The following is a 21,558-nucleotide window of genomic DNA, read 5'->3' as shown; positions in this document are numbered from 1 at the left end:
GCAGCACATCAGCTGTCTGTGGTTTGTTTTTACTGTAAATCTGTCGCCTCACGCCTCAGAAAATGTGCGCATTGGCAGTTTTTACTTTTCGCTGAAAAGAGTTGAGTTTCTCTGTCGGAAACCGAAATGTCTGAGGAGCAGAGACATGTCGTTACAACATAATCCCGTCTGGGCACAGGGCGGCCTCTCCAGGGTCAAATTTTAGGCTTAGTACAACCCAGTTCAGCAGAGATAACCACAGTGCGAGCGCGCTGTGTGTGTTTTTCTCTTTCCAAGCTTTTTTTTTTTTTTTTTTTTTTTTAAATCGTACAATTATTTCAATGTCAAAGGGAAAATACAGAGACTGTGGATTCTCTCATTTTCTCTCTGACTTCATGATCCTGCTGCATCGCTGCAGCGACACCCAGCAGGTCACGTGATCCGCTGCAGAGCCTGGTGAACAGTTGACGTAGTGTGTGTATGTTTTGTTTTTGAGTGTTTTTGTGCGTGTGTCGTCACCTGGAGGCGTGTAAGCATCCATGGAGGTCTGCACCACCAGAGAGCGTCTTTTGGACGGCATGGGCACGGCCACCTTCCTCTCCACGTGTCGAGCCAGCACGGCCTGCACGGCCTCGGTGTGGACGTCTGACGGACAGAGAGAGAGAGGGGGAGTGAGGGAGGGAGAGGAGGTACAGTAGAGGAGGAGATTTTCCTGGCTGAGGTCACTGATTTACTGAATTTGTGTGTTTCTGTTTGGATCTGATTGGATTTGAAGTCTCCTGTGATCACTGTGAAGCAGCTCGATATCAGTTTATCAAGTGCAACATGCTGCAGATAAGTGGTAATGAACAACAGCAGCTAAATATCAGTCCAGTTAGGAGTAAATGACAGTGACTAGTAGTGACTAGTCCCAGTGGACACTCAGCTCACATCAACAGAGAGTGAAATCCACTTTCCCCCTTTTTGAAATTTTTAATTTTTAATCTCTTTTCATTATCATTTTTCATGGTTCACGTGTTAATTAACAACAATTCACCATTCTCATCCATTCATCTGTAAATTACAATTGAACCAAACAGCAGTATATTTTGGATTCCATAAATAGTACAGAGATGAATGACTGGTCCTTCCGCTATAATATAAGAGATGCAATCTATAAAATACAAAATAAGAACTAAACTCCCTACAACAAAAATGCCGGGCTGCACCTTTATGAAACTAAAAAACCTTTACAAAAGGGTTAAAAAGGTTAAATTAAACTTAGCATTAGATACATAAAAGATGGTCATACCAGTGTGACATACATAATCAATCTTTCCCATCTTTTCAAAAACTCATCATGTTGTAGTCTCATGGCAAAGGTAATTCTTTAAATCTTAGAAATGTCATAAATGAAGTCATTCCACTCATCCACCATAGGTTTTTCTAGTTTTAACCACTTCATCGAAATGGCTTCTTACAAGCAGCACTGAGAATATAATAAACATTTGTCATTAGAGGTGACATTTTCTGATTAAATTTGGATTTTAATCTGCCTGTGTGTCCCACTGTCTGAGCACTTATTTAGTTGTTATATTTTTATCATTGTGTTTTTCTGTGTTGCTGTATGTTCTGTACAGTATGTGTGTTGACCACTTGTAGCACAGAAAATTGCCCCTTGGGGATAATAAAGACTGATTGAAAATTGAACACTGCTGCAAACTACGTGATTCTTTTCTGTTGTCTTTGTAATTCACTCTCTAGTTGTCAAACAGCCGGCTGGTCTTTAGTTGGTGATTCAGTCTTTCACCTCAGTTTCTTTTCACTGAAACATGTTAAATCTCATTCAGCCTCCTCAGCCTCAGCTGTTGGGGATCTGTCAGTACTGGTAAACTGGCATTAAAGTCATCAGACCTGTGGGAAAAAATCATTCAGTGACACAAACATCCAGCCGGCCACACACCCTCCTGCAGCGAGCAGCTTCATCAGCTGCTGCTCATCCTCCAGGAGGAAAACAAGGAAGTCACCATGTGAAGGAAACACATTTTGGTTGGAGTGAGCAGGTGTCCCACACAGAACCTTCTTCTCCTGTCCCGTTTCCCACATTTTAATTAGCTCTAGGTTTGTTTGTTTTTTATAATTGATGTTTTTATAACTGATGTTTTATGATGGAGGTGCGATGTCATCGTGTCAGTCAATCAGCGCACACAGGTGAAGCACAGGTTAGCCTGTCACCCTCTTCATCTGTCCCTACTTACTGTTTTTGGAAACCCAATGAATCTTTAATGATGGAGGCAACAACAAAGTAAAGTAGATGCAACAGCTACAACGAAGAATGTTAAGATAGTTACAGCTGAGTGAAACCAGAGTTTCTGTCTTCTCTGCCAAGAATGTTACACCTCTACACCTCTACATATTTATATTTATTCATTAATTTATTGCTTAATTTGCAATGCAGTCTTGCATTTAGAGGATGGAAGCACCAGTATTACTGAAATCTGTTTATTCTTTAGAATTTAGATAGATTACACAATCTCTCAACATTTAAAGGGATAGTTGAGGTTTTTTTTAAGTATGGATGTATGAGGTATAATATCTGCAGTAGACAGCTCTCTGCTCTCCTCCAGTTAGCCAAACCAGCTCAGAGTGCTGGACAGAGATAAACAGCTAGGAGTATTTTCGCTGCCTACAAGAAGTCCCATCTCAAAATAATTCATCTGTTTAAGTGTAGGCTGTATATGTGCATCAATTTGTCAGAAAAACAGCAAATTATCTGGAACTAATCAAATCATTTAGTATTCCTCCGCACAGGCAGGCTGCACGGTGCGTTGTATCACTCCACCTATCAGCTGCACCAATAGGCAGAGTGATACAGCGCCTTGTTCCACATAATAATTGTCTTTGTCCCACTTTTTTATTTTAAGGGGGGTGGAGTCTATTTACCCTAATTTTGGTAAATAATTCAACTGTAATAATTGTGATTTCAGTTGGAATGATTCTCACCAGAAAAAATGTGAGAATGATGATTTTGGTTGGTCTTTTGTACCAAACAAACATGTTCCCTTCTGTCTGAAGAATATGATTTACAGTATATGTCTCTGTTGCAACACAACGTTTATAATACAACAATGCTGTGACTATTTTGATATTAACTGTGTTGCCCTCCTCTCTTTATTGAATATTCCCGCTGTTGAATGACATCTGTGTATCCGTACCTGATCTGTAGCGCTCGTCTCTGGTGCCGGAGGTTCTCCGCCGGTGGAAACGGGCCGCAGAGGGAGGGCCCAGCGGGGCCCGGTGAGACATGGGCCCCTCCATACCTACAGAGGCAAGCAGACAGGCAGGCGGACAGACGCGCGCACACACATATATATAGACAGACACACACACACACACACACACACACACATACACACATATATACACCCACGTTTGACAAAAGCAGTAGATACGCAAGTGCATGAAAAGAAAAAACAAACATGGAGATGATTTGATTTGGCAGAAAAATGACATTTTTCTGACTTTACAGAACAAAACGATAACGAAACAACTCAAATGAAATTATAATAAGGTGGTATCTGCATTTGCTGCTGTGACAGAACATCTCTCAGTATCCCGTGACCCGTTTGCTACTGAAGCTGCGTCCCCTGTGGTGCTGTAAATGATAAGGATACACCAGATTGCATGATGGATGTGTGTGTGTTTTAGCAGCAGCGAGGCCTTGCGGGGGCCGGCGTACCTTAATGTGTGTGTGTGTGTGTGTGTGTGTGTGTGGAGGCGGCGAGCGACTGCAGCGACTACAGCGCGTTCAGATACAGATACAGAGGAGCAGGCCCAAGCTGAGCTCTAGGGAGTCTTAACCTACATTCACTAATGGCGGCGGCTGAGGGCTGAATCGATAGAGGAGAGTACAGTATCATCGCAACTGTATTTGTCATGATCCCAGGTCGATGCTCCGGTGCTGATATGGGAGTACTTTAGCTGACGGTGGGTGTGTGTATGTGTGTGGAGGAGGGGGCGGGTCAGAGGTTGCTAAATTACCTCCAGCATGTGGGACATATGCCCTGATCAGCTTGGACCTCTTCTTCTCATAACCCTTCTGAGTGATGTCCCCTGCAAACAGACAGAGATAAATAGAGAGTGAGAGAGCCGGCGGCGGCTGCCTGGGCCCATTCTGTCATCAGGTTTGCTTTAAGGAAGGTGGTGGCGCCTCGTTTGTGTAAACACCACACGAGTGGATCGGTTCGGCCTCCGGTTGAGTCGCCCAACCTCTTCTGTCTCTCCCAACTGTCTCTGTTTTGACTGTCAATTAAAGATTTTAAAAAAAAATGTAAAACTGAACTTAAACAACAGAAAAGTACGAATGAGATGACGAAAGGTGGAAATGAAGAAAAACAAAGAAAAGAATAATATTTACATCAAGTTACCCAGCTGTATACATGAAGACATGAAGTCTTTCAATGTAACGTGATCCCATCCATACATTAGCAAGACAACATCCTTATGAGGTGGTGGGGAGGGAGGGAGGAGGGGAGGGAGGGGGGCAGTGGTTATCCAAGCTGTCAGTATAGTAGGTGAGAGCGGGCTTCATCCATCCTGGACAGATCACCAGTCTATCACAGGGCCAACATATAGAGACCAACAACTACTCACATTCACACTCACACCACTGTGGACAATGGGAGGAACCTTCTTGTTGGCAACCCTATTTAAAGGTCCTACTGTAGGTGTAAAGGTGGATGTCCATGTCCTCTTTGATTATGAAGGTTCTCTATCAATACTGTGAAAGTATCAAAGCCTCAGTCCACAGAGAAACACACACATCCTGTATTCAGAAACTGAGCATTAAAGGAGACATATTCTGCCCCCTTTTCCATAAATTAAAAACATTCCCAGGTGTCTTAAAGACATGTCTGTGACATGCTTCGGTCAAAATACCCCAAGGATCAAACATCACAGCTCTTTCCATCTGCTCAAAACAGCCCTGTTCAGAAAGTCTTCAGTGCCTGTCCCTTTAAATGCAAATCAGCCACTGCTTGCCCCGCCCCACCAGGCAGGGGTGGTATTATGCAAATTCGAAAACATCTGAGGGAACAGCTCGTAAAACCACATGGATTTCAACCTAGGGAGCCAAACTGCAAACTACAGATTTTTTTTGTCAATTCTCACATTTTGCAGACTGAAAGCCAAGACAAACACCCAAATATATATATAGCCTTCAAAAAGTGGTATTTCCATAATATGTCCCCTTTAAAACCAGCCGTGAGGACGTCTGTAACTTTGTGATGTCACAACTAACCACCAGTCACCGTTGGTGCCTCCTCGTTTCAAAAAACAGCTATAAACGAGTAAACCAGTAAAAGAGGAGAGAGTTGTCCACTCAAAGGAAAACCTGGAAGAACAAATGTGACCAAATCTCTGTCTCCGGTGACAGGTGTGTTTGTGTTACCACTGTGGTATAAGACAAACAGAGTTGTCACAGGGAGATTGAAGGGACGGTCTGTGTGGCCATCTATGTATAAACAAGTATAAACACTTCAACCACTCTGTCTCTTGCTGTATATTATGGGTCAGTCAGACACTGTTGTTCCAGCTGGTGAATACCGGTGATGTCACAGCAATGTTAGCCAATCAAAAATTGGCTTTTGGCCGCACCCAGCTGAGGTCCCACAGATATAAGTCCAGTCATCTGGGATGGAGAAGATCCCATGTTTATGAATGAAGTCGATCTGAGCTGAGTGAATACAGGGGAATGGTGAGTTCTGAGCAACGCTGGGAAACACATGGTGGTAACACCTCCATGTTTGTTTGGCTTTTACAGGCACTTTCACATCATTACAGAGTCAAGTAGGGAAATCCAGTTCAACCAGGAGCAACACAAACCCCTCTGTTGATCATCTCCTGTGTTTATGAACATGTGGCTTTCTGTTCTTACTATTGTTGCGAACGCTAACCCTCCTGCTCTTCTTCTGTGTTTTCCTGACAAATAATTCCTGTGACCACCCAGTCTTTGACCAACCACACAGAGACTTGTAGAACTCTGTCTCATATCTGTGTTACTTTTGTTTTACATCGGTCCCACAAAGTCTGAGGACGAGTGGACGGACCGACAGCGGCCAGTGTGGACACGCAGCCAAGAAGGAGCTCATTACAATCCCCTTGGTGGGGGGAGGGGAGTTCATCTCCTTGGAAACCACTGAAGCCTGCCTCTCAACATCACCGCCACCTCCTGTCAATCACAGAACCCCAGGGTCCTCACAGCAGGGCTAATATGAGCTAATCGCTCCCCGTTTGTCCCCAATTAAGTGCCGTTAACCCGGCTCGCCCCAGTTCACTCATTACTGGTTGAGATTTATTTGTTTAACCCGAACGAATCAAATCCAGAGGTGGAGGAAGAGTGAGGACTGGTCACACACACTTTGAAAACAACTCAATGTCATGTATCAATGATGGTTGGACATCGTCCACTAATGTGTTTGTTGGGGACTATTTTCAGCAGCGTATTCATCCACGCTCGGTGCAGCAGGACGGTGTGTGTGGGACTGAAACAAGAAAAACTGGAGTGTGTGTTCTATGGATGTCACAATTATAGATTTTCTTGGTACGAATCGATTATTGTCAGAGCAGTAATCACAGTATGCCGAGTATCACGATTATCACTATGGATGTGTAAATAGTAGGGCTGTCAGAGTGGGTAAGTGTACCTATTAAGCCCACCAAATCTGCTTTTCAGCCATTTTTAATATATACCACCCCAATTTAAGTGAAAACATTTTAGTTCAAATGATAGTCTAATGTCTAATTTGAAGTGTCAATCATTCATTTATACCAATTTTTTATGTTTTTATTGTTTAATTTGTCAAAATATACCAAAAATCTGGCATGGGCTTAATGGGTACTTAATGTACCCTTTAAGCCCATGGGTGTTCCAAATAAGCCCACTTCATGATTTGTTGATAAATACATATATATATTTAAAAATCTTAAAAATCCAAACTTATTCTATTAAAATATGTAATCTCTTAGCTCTCAATAGCTATTTTCATTTTGTCTCCACTCCTCTCCTCGGCCCTGTAAATGGCATTTCAAATAGGCATGATCGACCTATTTGCTGTGTTGTCAACACAGAAAAAGCTAAACTTACAACATGTCTTCTTTGTAATGTAGCCAAAAAACTATTCATGAACAAAATAAAAAATTAGAATGGAAATTACTCTTCAGTACTTAAGCTTTCAATATCTGTTGTCATTTTGTCTGTATCTCTATCCTACATTATACAATTGGCATTTACATTTGGCCAAATTTTCTGGTCCAGCCAGCTAGTTGAAAGTGTTTTTATCTAGATTTCTGAAGACCCAATGACTGAGAGAAAGACAGTTTCCTGGTTCAATACTATTTTAAGGATAATAAATGAATCAATTTCAGTATTTACAACTAAACAAATAACTTTTTAAACATAAAAACACAGCTTAAATAGAAACAATTAATAAAATGAATGAATTGGTCGATGCAATATCACTAATATTTAAATTTGGGTATTTAATTATCTGAATTATGAAGCTGATTGATTAGGTGAGGTCAAATTTAGGCAGGAAAATGGTTCAAAAGTCGAAAGGAAGAAACTCTCCATTGAAACACAGCCGGTGGGCTTAATGGGAGCAGGTGGGCTTAAAGGGAACATCAGTGAATTACTGGTTAAAAATCTGAATATTTTTATTCTACACACATGACATTTAAAAACAACTACATGACATGAATCTATATAAGCTGCACTAACATAACATGAAAAGTATTAATTGATCATGTATTTAAGTAATTAGCTATACTCATTTACATCTGCCCTAAATGGTGTGATTTTTTTGCTACTGTCCCCTTTAAGCCCACTTGGTAAAAATGTTAATTAAAAAATAAATAAAGATAAATATTCATATGTATTATCAATTTAACAATACAATAGGATATTCTGCATACAAAAATGTAAACTATCCATGTTTATCATGCTTTATGTCATGGCAATGAACAATGCTATGCAGTGGCTGTATTGATACAGCATGTGTGCTGTTTGCTAGCATGCTAAAATGCATATTTTGAATTCAAAAGAAAAACTATTTCTAATTATAATAAAATTCTAACACATGTTTTATTTAAAGCACTAATCTCTTAAATTTTGATAACAAATGAGTACTTAGCTAAAGTCGGAGTAGAAATATGGAATAAATATTGTTTTTTCAGGGCATCAAAATCACTGAAGTTTTTTTGCAACTTCTTCAGGAGCAGCAGGCACATGTCACACATATGCTTCGATAACTCAAGATTGACAAATCTGATTTGCTTAGAATAAAAAGCATAATTTATGTAACAAGCTGCTTCATTGGAAGAACCATGAACCAGCAAAAATGGTGATGTAGTTTTTTTTTAATTTGACTCAGAAGTCACAAGTGGGCTTATATGGTACGTGGGCTTAATAGGTACACTTACCCTAACGCGTTAATCGCGATGCGATTAATTGAAAAAATTAACGCGATTAAATCTTTTAATCGCTGTTAATCGCGGCCGAATTTGTCCTCTGTCTGCTGGACTGGAGGACTGGAGTGTGGGACCTCCAGTCCAGTAGGTGGCGGTAAGGCACCTTCAAGTTGGTTGCTACACAAATATACACAGTCTAACATATATCCACAGCTCCATCCATTGATTTTTTGACGGCTTCGTTGTCAACAAATGCACATGGCCAGGCAGAGGTGTAGCAAAGTAACGGGCAATTTCCACTGGATGCAATTCGTTTCAATTCTGTGTGAGTTTCATGCATCATGTTTTATGATTAGGTAGGCCTGCTAGGTCTGGTCTAAAAGTTGTTTGTCTAGAGATTATAACACTTTGGAGTGTTGAAAGTCCAAAGCGCCATATATAATATTTTTAATAGAGATTAATCGCGAGTTAACTATGGAAAAAATGCGATTAATCGCGATTAGAAAAATTAATCGTTTGACAGCCCTAGTAAATAGTTAAATTATAATTACATTACTAATTATATACACACATAATTTGTCAATTAATTTAAATAATTGCTCATATTAATCAATATATCTATTAATATATGACCCATTATTGAAATATTAAAGTCATTAATTGTCATCTATACCAAATAAGTCTTCCTCTGCCAAACGTCACCACTTGGGCGTGTCTCTGTTCTGCAACTCGCATGGAACAAAAACAAAGTTATTATTATTATTTTTTTTTTTTTTTTTTTTTTTGTTCCATGCGAGTTGCGCTCATGGTTCTGGCATTATCTTTAGTTTTTTTGAAAGTGACTGCGGTTAATTGTGACATCAAGGTGATGCGGGAACCAGTGGCTGGATGTGTAGGATATAGTATAGCATATATCCACTATCATCACTCTACCTGCTACTGAAAAGTCCCTATATACAAACATATTTAACATCCTCTAAACCTAGATGGCAAAAAAACAGCTGATTTATTTCTGCCACTGCTTCTGCCACAAAAATAAGGGGGAACACAAACGCCTTGGAGACACATATGCAGCTATGCTTCGGAAACAAATTACGACTGCAAACAAATATTGACACTTTTCAGATTCCACACTGGAAAAGCAGTAAATCCACGACCACTTTCCAAAAAACCACTCACTTCCTCCAGACGAAAACATTTTTTTTTTTTTTTAGTCAAATTCCTCAACATTAATATATTCCTGGGGAAGAGTCTGGACGACAGATCAAGTTCACAAATCACCAAACTCCTCTGGGTTCGCTCTGTTACCAATTTATTTTCCACAGGCCGGTGGCGTCTCCCCCCACTCCCCCCACCACCCCACCCAGCAGCACACGCTGCAGCGTCGCAGGGACTTTGTTGTTCGCAGCTGCAGGTTTTAAAAAAAATGCTTGACACCAGCGCACTGCACCTTTAGACTGGTGTGGGGGTGGAGCGGCCTCGGCCTCCCCAGGTAGGGGATCCCACTATCCCACTTCCGCCTCACAGCTTCCTGTTCCCTGCGGTGGAAAAACCTTCGACGCCGACTTAGCGACGTGTTCTGTGCACGTTTCTATAGTGACCGTGGTCTCCCGTCTTTAGAGCATCAGCATCAGGAGCTGTGTTCAAACGTGTCATCCACCTGTACGGCTGTGGACAGATGCAGCAGTTGGCACACGCGCACACACACACACACACACACACACACACACACACACACACACACACACACATACACACACGCACACACACACACACTCACACACACACACATCCTTTGAAAACAGAGTGAGACACAGAGAGAGAGAGACTCTGCATTTCACAATCTGAATATGGAGAACGGCCAAAACATCTGGGTCCAATCTGTTCATCTGTGCTGCTCAACTGCATGTGTGTGTGTGTGTGTGTGTGTGTGTGTGTGTGTGTGTGTGTGTGTGTGTGTGTGATATCTGAGTGAGGCCTTTTCTCAGATCAACCGCAGCATAACAACATTCTTCCCCCTCTCTCTCTCTCTCTCTCCCTCTCTCTCACACACACACGGTCTGTGGGGAGACGCCATCTTCCACTCGAAGCGCAGCAGAGCAGGGAGGGAGTTGCCTAGCAACGGTTCTCCTGGAGAAGGGCCTGAGACAGCCATCTTGGATTTGGAGCGTCAGATATGAGACGGGGGAGCTGACGATACCTGCCAGGGCCGGGGCGTATGTTTGTGTCTGCGGAGCGGCGTCGGTCGGTGTGTGTGTGTGTGTGTGTGTGTGTGTGTGTGTGTGTGTGTGTGTGTGTGTGTGTGTGTGTGTGTGTGTGTGTGTGTGATAGCAGCCTGTGTATAATCACTCATCACTTCCCCGGCTCTCCCTGCTCCCTGCTCCCTGCTCCCTGCTCCCTCTCCCCTCCGCTGCCTGACACCGGGCTGTTTTAACGGCAAACAGCTGAGAGAGGATCGATAGCGGCCCTGACTGCAGATTGGAGTTTTTCCGCCCGCTGAGCGGTCTGAGCTCTCAGCGCCGCCGAGGAAACAAAACTCTCTGTAAAGTCGTTCTGGCAGCTTCACTGCAAACCTGTGATGTCACTGCAGCGACAAACACACCACTCATCATGTGTTTCCTCTACAGGACACGGCCATCTAACATCCTAACGCTGAGGAGGCTCTGCTCCCTGATGTCAATCTGTGGAACATTCAAACTTGTGCTCAGTTTGTGTTTTACAGATCTGCGCTCTGCAGCTTCAGAGAGACGATCACACCATTTGGTGACTGGTTAGTCATTTCCTACATTTCCCAGAATGACCTGCACCTCTCATTCAAACCCCCAATCTGTCCTTTTACTGTCTGCTGAACACTGGTAACTCACTCTGTTATCTATCTATCTATCTATCTATCTATCTATCTATCTATCTATCTATCTATCCATCCATCTCTCTCTATCCATCCATCTATCCATCCATTTATCTATCTATCTATCCATCCATCTCTCTCTATCCATCCATCCATCCATCCATCCATCCATCCATCCATCCATCTATCTATCTATCTATCTATCTATCTATCTATCTATCTATCTATCTATCTATCTATCCATCTATCTATCCATCCATCTATCATCTCTCCATCCATCCATCCATCTATCATCTCTCCATCCATCCATCCATCCATCCATCCATCCATCTATCTATCTATCTATCTATCTATCTATCTATCTATCTATCTATCTATCTATCTATCTATCTATCTATCTATCTATCTATCTATCTATCTATCTATCTATCTATCTATCTATCTATCTATCTATCTATCTGTCTGTCTCTTCTTCTTATCACATCATCCTAAACAGCCAGTCCACCCACAAAGCCACCATGGTAACCAAATCTACCTCCAGCAGACGTGCTGCTCACACACACACACACGCAGCGACAGAGGACTGAAGGCTGCGTCATGCGTTGGGACCTTGGGCTGTCACATTCACATGCAGGGACCCGTGTGGACCGCAGAGCGTCCACTGGCTCTGCGACGCATGTGTCCTCAACAGAGCCAGGGGCCACACACACACACACAAACACACACAGTTGCAGTTGCAGTTGCAGCCAAGTGTCACGTCCACAGCGGCACAGAGAGCAGAGATGCGGGGCGTCCTGGTGGTTCAGTGGGTTAAGATGCCACCAGTGAAAGTAGAGTACAGCGTCCTGGGCTGTGGGAGCTGCTGACTGCTGGTCTGGTCATCAACTGAGTTATGACCAAATCACTGCAGCACGTCAGCTCTACGTAATACTGAAGGACCTCCAGGTGTGATCGCCTGTTAGAGCAACTACTGGAGGTGAGTTGAGAAAATATATGAATGACAAATTTGGTCAATAAATACTCAACAGTTCTGTTTCTTCCTTTCCTCTTACATTCTCTGTATTTTAATATTTTTGTCAGTTTGATGCTCCGATAATTTGCCAATATATCATTATTGTTAATTAGTAGAATATATATACGCACACACACACAGCTTTATATATAGCTATATATATACAGTATATAGCAACATATAGCAATATATGTAGGATATATCGCTATGTATTATATATATATATACTGTACATATATATAGCGATATACAGCTAACTATAAAGCTATATATAAACAGTACAGCGATACTGTATACAGCTAGCTATATAGCTATATATTTAAATATGTATAGCTCTCCCCATTTTCTGTCTCTCCAGCTGTCCTGTCAAAATAAAAGCCTGAAAAACACTGATAAATAATAATAATAACATTCAGTAATGAATCAATATTAGAATAATCCTGTTGCAGTCCCACCAGCAGCAGTCTGCTGCTGTGAGTCTGAACAAAGTGAACGTGGTGTTTTCTCTCTTTAAGTGACACTCACAGTTTATCAATTACCAGAATTAGAGCCAGTGTTCAGCCCCACGTCTGATCCATTCACTGCTGCAGCACGAGTGACACCTCAGCTCAGCGTCTCTCCCACTCCTCACTATCTAATTAAAAGGTTAAACACAAACACACACACAAGGAGGAGGAGAATCCTGAGCTTGACACTGACATCTTCACTTTGTTTGTTCTCAGTGTCGTCACCGTCAGGACTGTGAGACTGTGAGTACAACACACAGCAAAAAAAAAACTACACATTCTGTATCAAGCTTCACAATGGTGTATGTATGGTATTTGTGTATTTGATGTTAATTAAATTAATTTTTGAGTTTCCCCATTAGCTCTTGGACTTTAAAATTGATTTTTTTCCTACTGCATCATCAGGACTAAATGTTGTGTTCGAGACATCTCGCGACTCGGAATCTCCCAGTGGAAAACTCAAGAGTTCCGACTTCAAAGCGTTTGAGACGCACCATGCCAGAATAACTAAAACATGGCTGACCAGGATAAACTCTGCATTCAAAGGCATTAAAAACGTTTCTTTAAAAAAAAAAAAAAGAACGTTTCAATGTATTTTGGATGATATTCTGAATGCATATTTTGAGTGCATATTTTGAATGCATTTTAACTGATGTGTTACCATTGACAGTGTGGTTCAATTGCACTTTTTCAAGTAGCAGGTCGGAAAGATCCAAGTTGTCTCCAACGCAGCATGAGTTTGAACCAGGAAGGACAAAGGTCAGACTTTCCCTCAGCAGGTTCCTAACAATGCCTGTGAACAGCCTGTAGTCTTATAAAGGATATAAAATAGCCTCGTTAGCTTTTAAAGCTCTTTATGGCACGGAGCTTTTCCTGTTGGATCTCTACTCTAATTGGCTCTCTGACCCCTGCGCCCTGTGACAATCCGACTTTACTGTTTGTATTGATTATTGGGGCTGTGAAGGGTGGAGGAGCTGCAGTGGAGGAGAACATTGAGTGATGCTGCAATTCCTGTTTTCCTGCTGCAGTCTGTGCAGCCAAACACTTCTCCTTCATGTCCTAGGACTCTAAAAGGTCAGGGATAATCGAATCTTACAGCTTTACTCATCTTAAGAAGCAGAAAAACACACAATATCCTGCAGTTTATCTAAAGATTTCAAAAAGATCTAAATTGGAGTTAGTTTTGTAAGTTGAGGAAAGAATATTGGATTCTTTGGTCTTGTAATAAATATTTGGTGACATCTTTAAGGCAAGAAGAACTAAAAATGTCCGATTGTCAACTGGACTAATTAGCATGTTTGGTGAAAGCTTGTTTGCGATGTCTCTGGAGAGTTGTTCCTTAAAAAAACAACCAGCAGTCGTCATCCAGTTGCCTCCTGCCGCCTCGTTTCATCTTTGTTCTGCGCTGTAAGTCAAAATGAAACTGGTGCTTTCATATGTTAGCAGATATAAAACGTGTCCCTGTGGATGAGCTGAGATAAATCTGTGTTCTGTGGTCATTAAAACTACAGCATGTCAAGGATTTCTTCATCATTAACTACTGATTTCCAGTCCCTCAGCCTTTTCTTCTTCATGTTTCCTCCTGTGCGAGCGGCCTGATGCAGCAGGACGCCCACGGGCCCGGCCCACGGCCCACGGCCCGGTTCCGCTCATTGTGGTCTGATGGAGCTCAACAGGCGTCGGCCGGAGACGAGACGTCATCTCAAACAGGCTGCGGTGACAAATGACTGACAGCTGCTGTGTTTTCGGAACACGCCGACGCCGTGCCACTTGCTCAGCTGTCACCGGTCCGCTTCCGATTTGAAAACCGGAAGCCGCGCGGCATTTGTTCAGTAGCTGCATTCAGTCAGATTTAGCACAATTACTGATCATTGGGCGGGAATCAAACCTACTTGTCTGGTTCTGACCAACATCTCTCACAGAGGGCAGAACACTGGGGAATGACAACGCTGGCTGCAAGACAAAAGATTATTCTCATTTTCATTTATCTGCCAAGTGACTTCCTGATTCATCATCTGGTCAGGAAACTGTTCAAACTAAAACTGAACTGTATGAGCAACTAAAGCATTAAATCTTCAGATATGAGGAGACTATCAAGGTTCTTGTTCTGATCCTTGCAGATCTGCAGTCCCCTGTGTCAGCGTTACCTTCTGACCAGATCACAACCAGCGCCGTAAAGCAGCAGCATCAAGGTTGAATTTATAGTTTCTAAAACCTCCTTTAATGAGCGGAGGTTTATGAGGTTTATGGCGTTCGTTCATCATCATGTTACTCCATCATCTAAACCACTCCTCAAAGAGACGGCTCCAACCTCCAGCAGGCTGGACTCACCAGATATTTTCCAGTAGCTCTGCAACTACTGGTAATATTTTATTTTCATCATCAGTGAGCCCATCTAGGAACATTTCAATGTCTATTTGGAGTCCAGTTGAGTGTTGAGTCTGATGATGACATCCACCGGTTTAAATACAGGTACATCTAAATAGAATAGTTTCACTTTTGAAGCTTAAATATACTGGAAAGATCTTGAAGTCATGAAACAGATTCTACAAATGTGTTGATTTATCTCTCATGGACACTTTGTCTGATGGAAACACTGTTTCTGGAATCTGTCATTACAGGTGGCATGCAGGCCAATGTGTGTGAGGATCATGAATGAAAAGAAAATGTGAATATTTTCCTATTCGCAAGTCGATTTACTTCCCTACGTTTTCTTCTTGTGCTCCTAAAATTTGAAGTTAGGGTCCTCTGTAGTAAAAAACAAAAAAAAGTTAGTCTGGAGCCCTGAACTTTTATCTTGTAGTGTAGCTCTTCTTCAAATGCTGTCTGATTGTTTAAGTCACAGAGATATAAAACAGGAAGCAGCAGGTCCTCACAGCTGGAACCAGAGAATGTGACTGATGAATGACGAAAACAATAAACACAGAGAACTGTTGTCAATTCATTTTCTGCTGATTGACTAATCAATTTAGCAATTAACTCTTTAAGATTTGTTTTCCAGATTAAAACTGGCCTCAGTAGATTCATAATCAGGACTGATGTCTAAGCAGCAGCAGCCAGTGGATCCATACTGAATGAATACTCCATACTAACATTAGGCAGTATACAGTCAACCCTCAGTGCTATCAGAGCTCTGCAGGCCTGAGATAATATCACTGATAAAGGATAACTGGAGATTCATGTGCGGAGCGTCGCTCCTCAGCAGCTTCAAGGTTTCACTCATTAGGTTTGATCAAGATCAAGTGATTACTCATAGATAATTAATGAAAATCCCTGTTAATTGGTGGCAGTTTCTGCAGTGTGAAGCATTGCAGATGGAGAGAAACGTGGCCACACTGACCTGAAATGCACTGCTCCAGGCCACACATGCCCATATGTACACATTCAGAAAGCAGAGCTGCTCTTATGACAGGAAATATAGAAATCTGCAAGAATTTGGAGACGACCACGCCCCCCCTCGGCTGGCTCAAAAAGCTTTGATATGGTGACATGAAATATTTACGAGAGGAGAAGATGTGCCGACAGATTCACACCTGAGCAGCACTTTGTTGATAAAATATGCATGCGTGGACATTCCCTCATCTTCTACCAGTGTCTCTTTGTTCCTCCCGGTCACACAGTTCCACATTTAAACACCTTGGGCTCGTCCCGCAGCACCACACAAAGCCTGTTCCAGCAAAAAACAACCTGCAACAACATCTCCAGAGGACATTAAACACACAAACACCGGGCACCGCTTCAGCGTATGAGACTATAAAGGATAATTCGGTGTAGAAGAGGAGCTACGCAAGATTTGTACCTTAATTAAACAGCTTTGGAGTAATTGTGATGGTTAAATGACTTGATCGTCCATGGAGAATGGAGGTTCTCTGCCTTCCTCCTAGCGTCTCTTTTAACCTTGTAAGATCAGCGCCTCTGACCCCGTGTCCCAGCTCTCGTCTCGCATGGACTGCTACACGGCACTACGACACAACAAACACGCCCGGAAATCCGCAATCTTTTGTTAACGTTACCGACATCGCTCCATGGATTGCCTTCTCGCTGGCTTTGTTGAAAACAAATGCACAGGGGAGCTCCATGGAGACGAAAAGCACCGAAACGGCGAAAAAGCCACCGGACTTGTATAGTTCACCTTTGATTTCTTTTAAGCTAAATGTTAAAGGGGCTTATGATGTTACTGTTTATATACTGCTCGCCCCACACAACAATTTTTGACAATAAGTATTTGATGTACTGCCTTCAATTTAAATCCTTGTAACATAAAAAAAGGGGACTATACTGGTCACTTTTCCTCTGTTTTGCTAACCCTCCTTTCGGCCATGTGCATTTGTTAACAACGAAGCCGGCGAGAAAGCAATCCATGGAGCGGTGGATAACGTTATATATCATACGTTGTTACGATGTGTATATTTGTGTAGTCTTTTCTGTCATAAACAAGAGATTACAGGACACGTTTGCGTCGCAGAGACGAGAGCTGGGACACCGGGTCGGAGGCTCTGATCTTACAAGGTTGGTTTTCAGTCAAGAGACGCTAGTGGAAGGCCGAGAGCCTCCATTCTCCCTGGAACAAGTTACAAGTCATTGATTTAACCATCACAACTACTCCAAAGCAGTTTAATTAAGGTAAAAATGTAGCATAGTGAAGCTAAAATGTCTGCATAGTTCCTCTTTAAGGGAGCTCTTGGTTTGTGAAAAATTAATCGGCCAAAACAGTTATCGGAATTTTTCATTCCCTAACTTCGGCATTGGGCCCAAAATATCCATACGGGTTGGGCCCTATTTTGGTGTCTGCTGGATCTCTCAGTACTGGAGTTTGTGGCTCCTGAACCAGCGATGTTTACAGCTGCTGACATCCAACAAGTCCATCCACAGCTCTCTCCGTCCATCTGCAAGTCACGCTGCATCAAACACCGGCTAAATGCTCCAAAACGCTCAATACCAGCGCCTTAATGCCTGGAGGTCACAGCAATATGGCAGAGATGATGAGATTTGGTCGACACTGAGAGAGGGAGCAGGGGGGGCGGGGGCTTATCTTGAGAGAGCTCAGCCGATTGGTGGGTTTATCTAATAAACAGGTGGAGCTCTGGATCGTCTCCTCCAAGACGAAGAAGTTCCATCCACCAGCACCAGCCGTCAAATGTGACAGAAAGCTGTTGCCTGAGGTTCATTACGTGGCTTTTTACCAACGGTGATTTACTCAGTAATCTGGGAGCAGATGTTTTCATGGAAACTTCTTCACCAGCAGCAGTTTTCTAGAAGAGAGTCTCCTCTTCTTCGAGCAAAAGACTTGATATGTATTTAATCAAGTGATTAGTTACTTAACTGGGGATTAATCCATCTTATGTCAAGTAAAAAGACACAAACATTCTCTGATTTCAGCTTCTATGTGAGATGTTTTCTCAGACACTTTCTGTCTCACATCTGTGTCTGAGCATCTGGATTTCCTTGAAATGAAGGCCAACACCTGCGTTCTTCATTTTGCATGTTTTCAAGTCATCATTCATGTAAAAAAAAAAAAAAAAAAATTAAAAAAAAAAAAAAATCAGGAATGCAGCAATGTGATGATTCATGAACAACATTCTCTGTTTTAAGCGTCTCGGATGTGACAATTTACTGCATCTCTCCTTTAAAAGCTGTTCCTGACATTCTGGATTCTCTGGATTTAAATGTTCAGAGTCAGACGCTTTAAATGTCTCAATCTCAACTGGGCATCTCGTCGGCAAAAGTGCGTAAGCTTGAAGTGATGAAATATGAGGATGTGACTGCAATGTAATGAATCTGCAGATCTGTTTTCCAAGGTTAAGTCCTCAAATCCAAAAAAAAAGAAAAGAAAACTGACAAATATTCACATTTTGGAAGATTTTTTTTTTTAGCATTTTTGGATTAAAAATGAAACATGAAGATTAATTTACAGCGTGTTTCCCCTCCTTTCTGATTTTTAAGCCTCTTTGAAAAGATGCCATCCATTTACTCACCACGCTCTGCAGCACACCACGCTCTTATTTTGTAATGACCACACACACACACACACGGGCCCAAAGCCGTACTCTCTCTAAATGATTGCTACGCAAAATCAACAGCAGACACTTTCTCACCCTCCGTCTCGATGAGCACCAGTGACAGACACACAACAACACACACACACACACACACACATCCATCACACGACCAGGAGGCCTGTCAATCTTCATCCTGCTATGATCCACCAACAGCCCTGTCAGTCCTCTGAGTACACACACACAAACACACACACACACACACACACTGAGTGTTTGAAGTGTTTCACGCCGTCCATGGCGTTTCAACTTCCTCTCGCCGTTTCCATCGTTAATAACATCTGCCAGCAGCAGGTTCTGCTCTGATAAACACCCTCGGCTGGAACAGGAGCTCCAATGGGCCTGCAGCTGCCACACTTTTACCTCAGTGTGTGTGTGTGTGTGTGTGTGTGTGTGTGTGTGTGTGTGTGTCACTGCAGTGGGAGAAAATAAAGGCTTTTATGAATGATGAGGCTGATCAGAGGGGAACGGGACAGTTTGATGTGTCGACTGCTTTCGGAGATTTCAAAGAGCAGGACTGATGTTTTAGGGGTTTTAAAAGCTGCAGATTCCCTGATTGGTCTGAAGCGATAAATACAACTGAAGCCTTTTTTCCTTCTTTCTTTTTTTCTTTTTTTAATGCTGAATTATTCTGCAAGTGCCCCAGAATTCACGGCATCTATTCTGCATCACCCTGAGGAGCCTGTGACAGCATTTTCAGCTGCAGGTTACAAGTTTCACTGCAGCTCCGACAAAGTGACAGAGTAAAAAACAACAAAGGGAAGAAAAAAAAAACCTTCAACTGCACTCAATCTGGTTTTTACTGCAAAGCAACGTAATTAACCCAAGTCTGCTGTCACACACTTGCAACCACGCAAATGTGTGTGTGTGTATCTACCACGTTATCCACAACAAATGGACATTTGAGGCAACAAGGTGGCTCGCATCCAACATGAATCTAGGCTTCCTCCCTCACAATGTAGGCCTTCCAAGGCCTGTATGAATAAAATATGCCATCCCCATTATATAAGGCAGAAATATGCCCTGTTCCTGTTTGAGATGTATTGAAGTAACAGCAGGGTGGATTGCTGTGATTGAGATTCAATGGCCCATAGAGAGAGATAGAGAGAGAGAGGGTGAGTGTTTGCTGCATCTGTGTGTAAAAAGAGAGAAGAGGAAGGAAGAGGAGAAGGAGGAGGAGGAAAATATTCCCAAGCATCCTCCCCATCCTCAGCTGCTCGGCAGGCCTGAAAACACAGAGGCAGGAGGCTGAGATCGCGGGCATCAAAAGCCCAACTGCCCCTCTGTGCTGCTCTGTCACGCAGCGTTGCATCGCGATGCTATTATTAAACCCGATCACACCACACGCACACATTCACGCACACACACACGCACACACAGGTATGATTGTGTCAACATCTCAAGGTCAAACAACCGGCTGTTTTTCAGCCCCAGCACCGGCGGACGGGGCCCGGTTGGCCGTTTTTATCTGGTTATAAACAGCACCGCGGCGCAGCCGAGACAAAGAGCAGCGGCCGAACCCGCAGTCCCGTTCCCGCTCTGCACGCATCCTCTCCCGGCTACACGGAGCAGCACGGGCCGGTCCCTGCCTGACAAACATCTGGATGGGAGGAGCAGGAGGGGACGAGAGGAGAGGAGGGAGGAGGAGGAGGAGGAGGAGGAGGGGGCCGCAGGAATGAACGGTTAGATTCCGTTAGTAGGTAGGAAGGCTCCCGGTGTGGATGGTGGTGATGATGATGATGGTGGTGGTGGTGAGATAACGGGATAACGAGGGGAAAAGAGGAAGAGGAGGAGGAGGTGTACTCACCCTCTGACAGCTCCAGCTCCAGCTCCGCCAGCCGGGCTCGGATCTCCAACGGTATCGGCGACGCCTCACGGTCCGCCATTCGGCTTGTACCTTAGAAAACACCTCCCCGGTTCAACTGCCTCCTCCTCCGCCGCCGCTGCCGCTGCTGCTGCTGCTGCTGCTCCTCCTGCCTCCTCCTCCTCCTCCTCCGCCGCCGCTCGGTAAGGGAGAGCTTCTCCTCGGCGGCCCCTCCTCGGCGGAGGCGCGTAAAGACTGCGAGGCGTCGAGGGAGAACAAAGAGGATAAATGCGGGGCTCGTTTTAACGGGGGCCCGCCATGGCGCCCGCGGCTCGGCTCCTCGAATCGGCAAAGACCCGGTGGCTCGGTCGGTTCTCTCCGCTGCCGCTGCGGTGGCTGTGGCGGCGGTAGTGGTGGTGGTGGTGATGATGATGATGAGGCTCCGAGTCAGCGCCGTTTGCAGCTTCTTGCCGCTGATGTCACGTGACTCTACAGAGGCAGGAGGGAGGGAGGAGGCGGCGCCGCCCATCACCGGCAGGGGGCGCAGCGAGCAACCACACCTACACAGGACCATTAGACACTGCGTTTATTTTATTTACACCAAACCCCATTTTAACTAACGGATTTATTAAAAATAAATGATCAAATTTCCCTAAATTTCTCTTTTAAATCTCTATTTAGCGGCTTTTGAAATAAAATGAATTAAAAATAAATCTGTTTTGTTTGTTTCGTTTTGGTTTCTTGTTTTTTTTATTATTATTATTTTCATTATTTTATTTTTCATTATTAGTTTGTAATTCTTGAAAAGGAAAAAGAAAAAAGAAGACCACTACAAGCATAAGCTATGAACCTGTACCATTCCACCTGTGAAAATGTAATAAATAAAATAAAATTTAACATTAAACACA

General features: G+C 43.1%; 1 protein-coding gene across 1 annotated transcript in view; it reads right to left on the bottom strand.

The window, feature by feature from the left end:
• Nucleotides 1-20,732, bottom strand: part of LOC311003643 (disco-interacting protein 2 homolog C-like) — a gene marked incomplete at both ends in the record, with an annotated part of 65,319 nt that extends 44,587 nt beyond the window's left edge. The window contains 4 exons of the mRNA XM_083995434.1: nucleotides 499-624; nucleotides 3,174-3,278; nucleotides 4,000-4,071; nucleotides 20,654-20,732. Coding sequence (XP_083851560.1) covers nucleotides 499-624; nucleotides 3,174-3,278; nucleotides 4,000-4,071; nucleotides 20,654-20,732 — 382 coding nt within the window. The remainder of the gene's footprint in view (nucleotides 1-498; nucleotides 625-3,173; nucleotides 3,279-3,999; nucleotides 4,072-20,653) is intronic.
• Nucleotides 20,733-21,558: the final 826 nt, after the last annotated feature.

Source organism: Trachurus trachurus, assembly GCF_905171665.1.
Source record: "Trachurus trachurus genome assembly, chromosome: 20".
Lineage (NCBI taxonomy): Eukaryota > Metazoa > Chordata > Actinopteri > Carangiformes > Carangidae > Trachurus > Trachurus trachurus.
The sequence above is the reverse complement of the archived record's forward strand: the minus strand, read 5'-3'. Positions and strand labels throughout refer to the sequence as shown.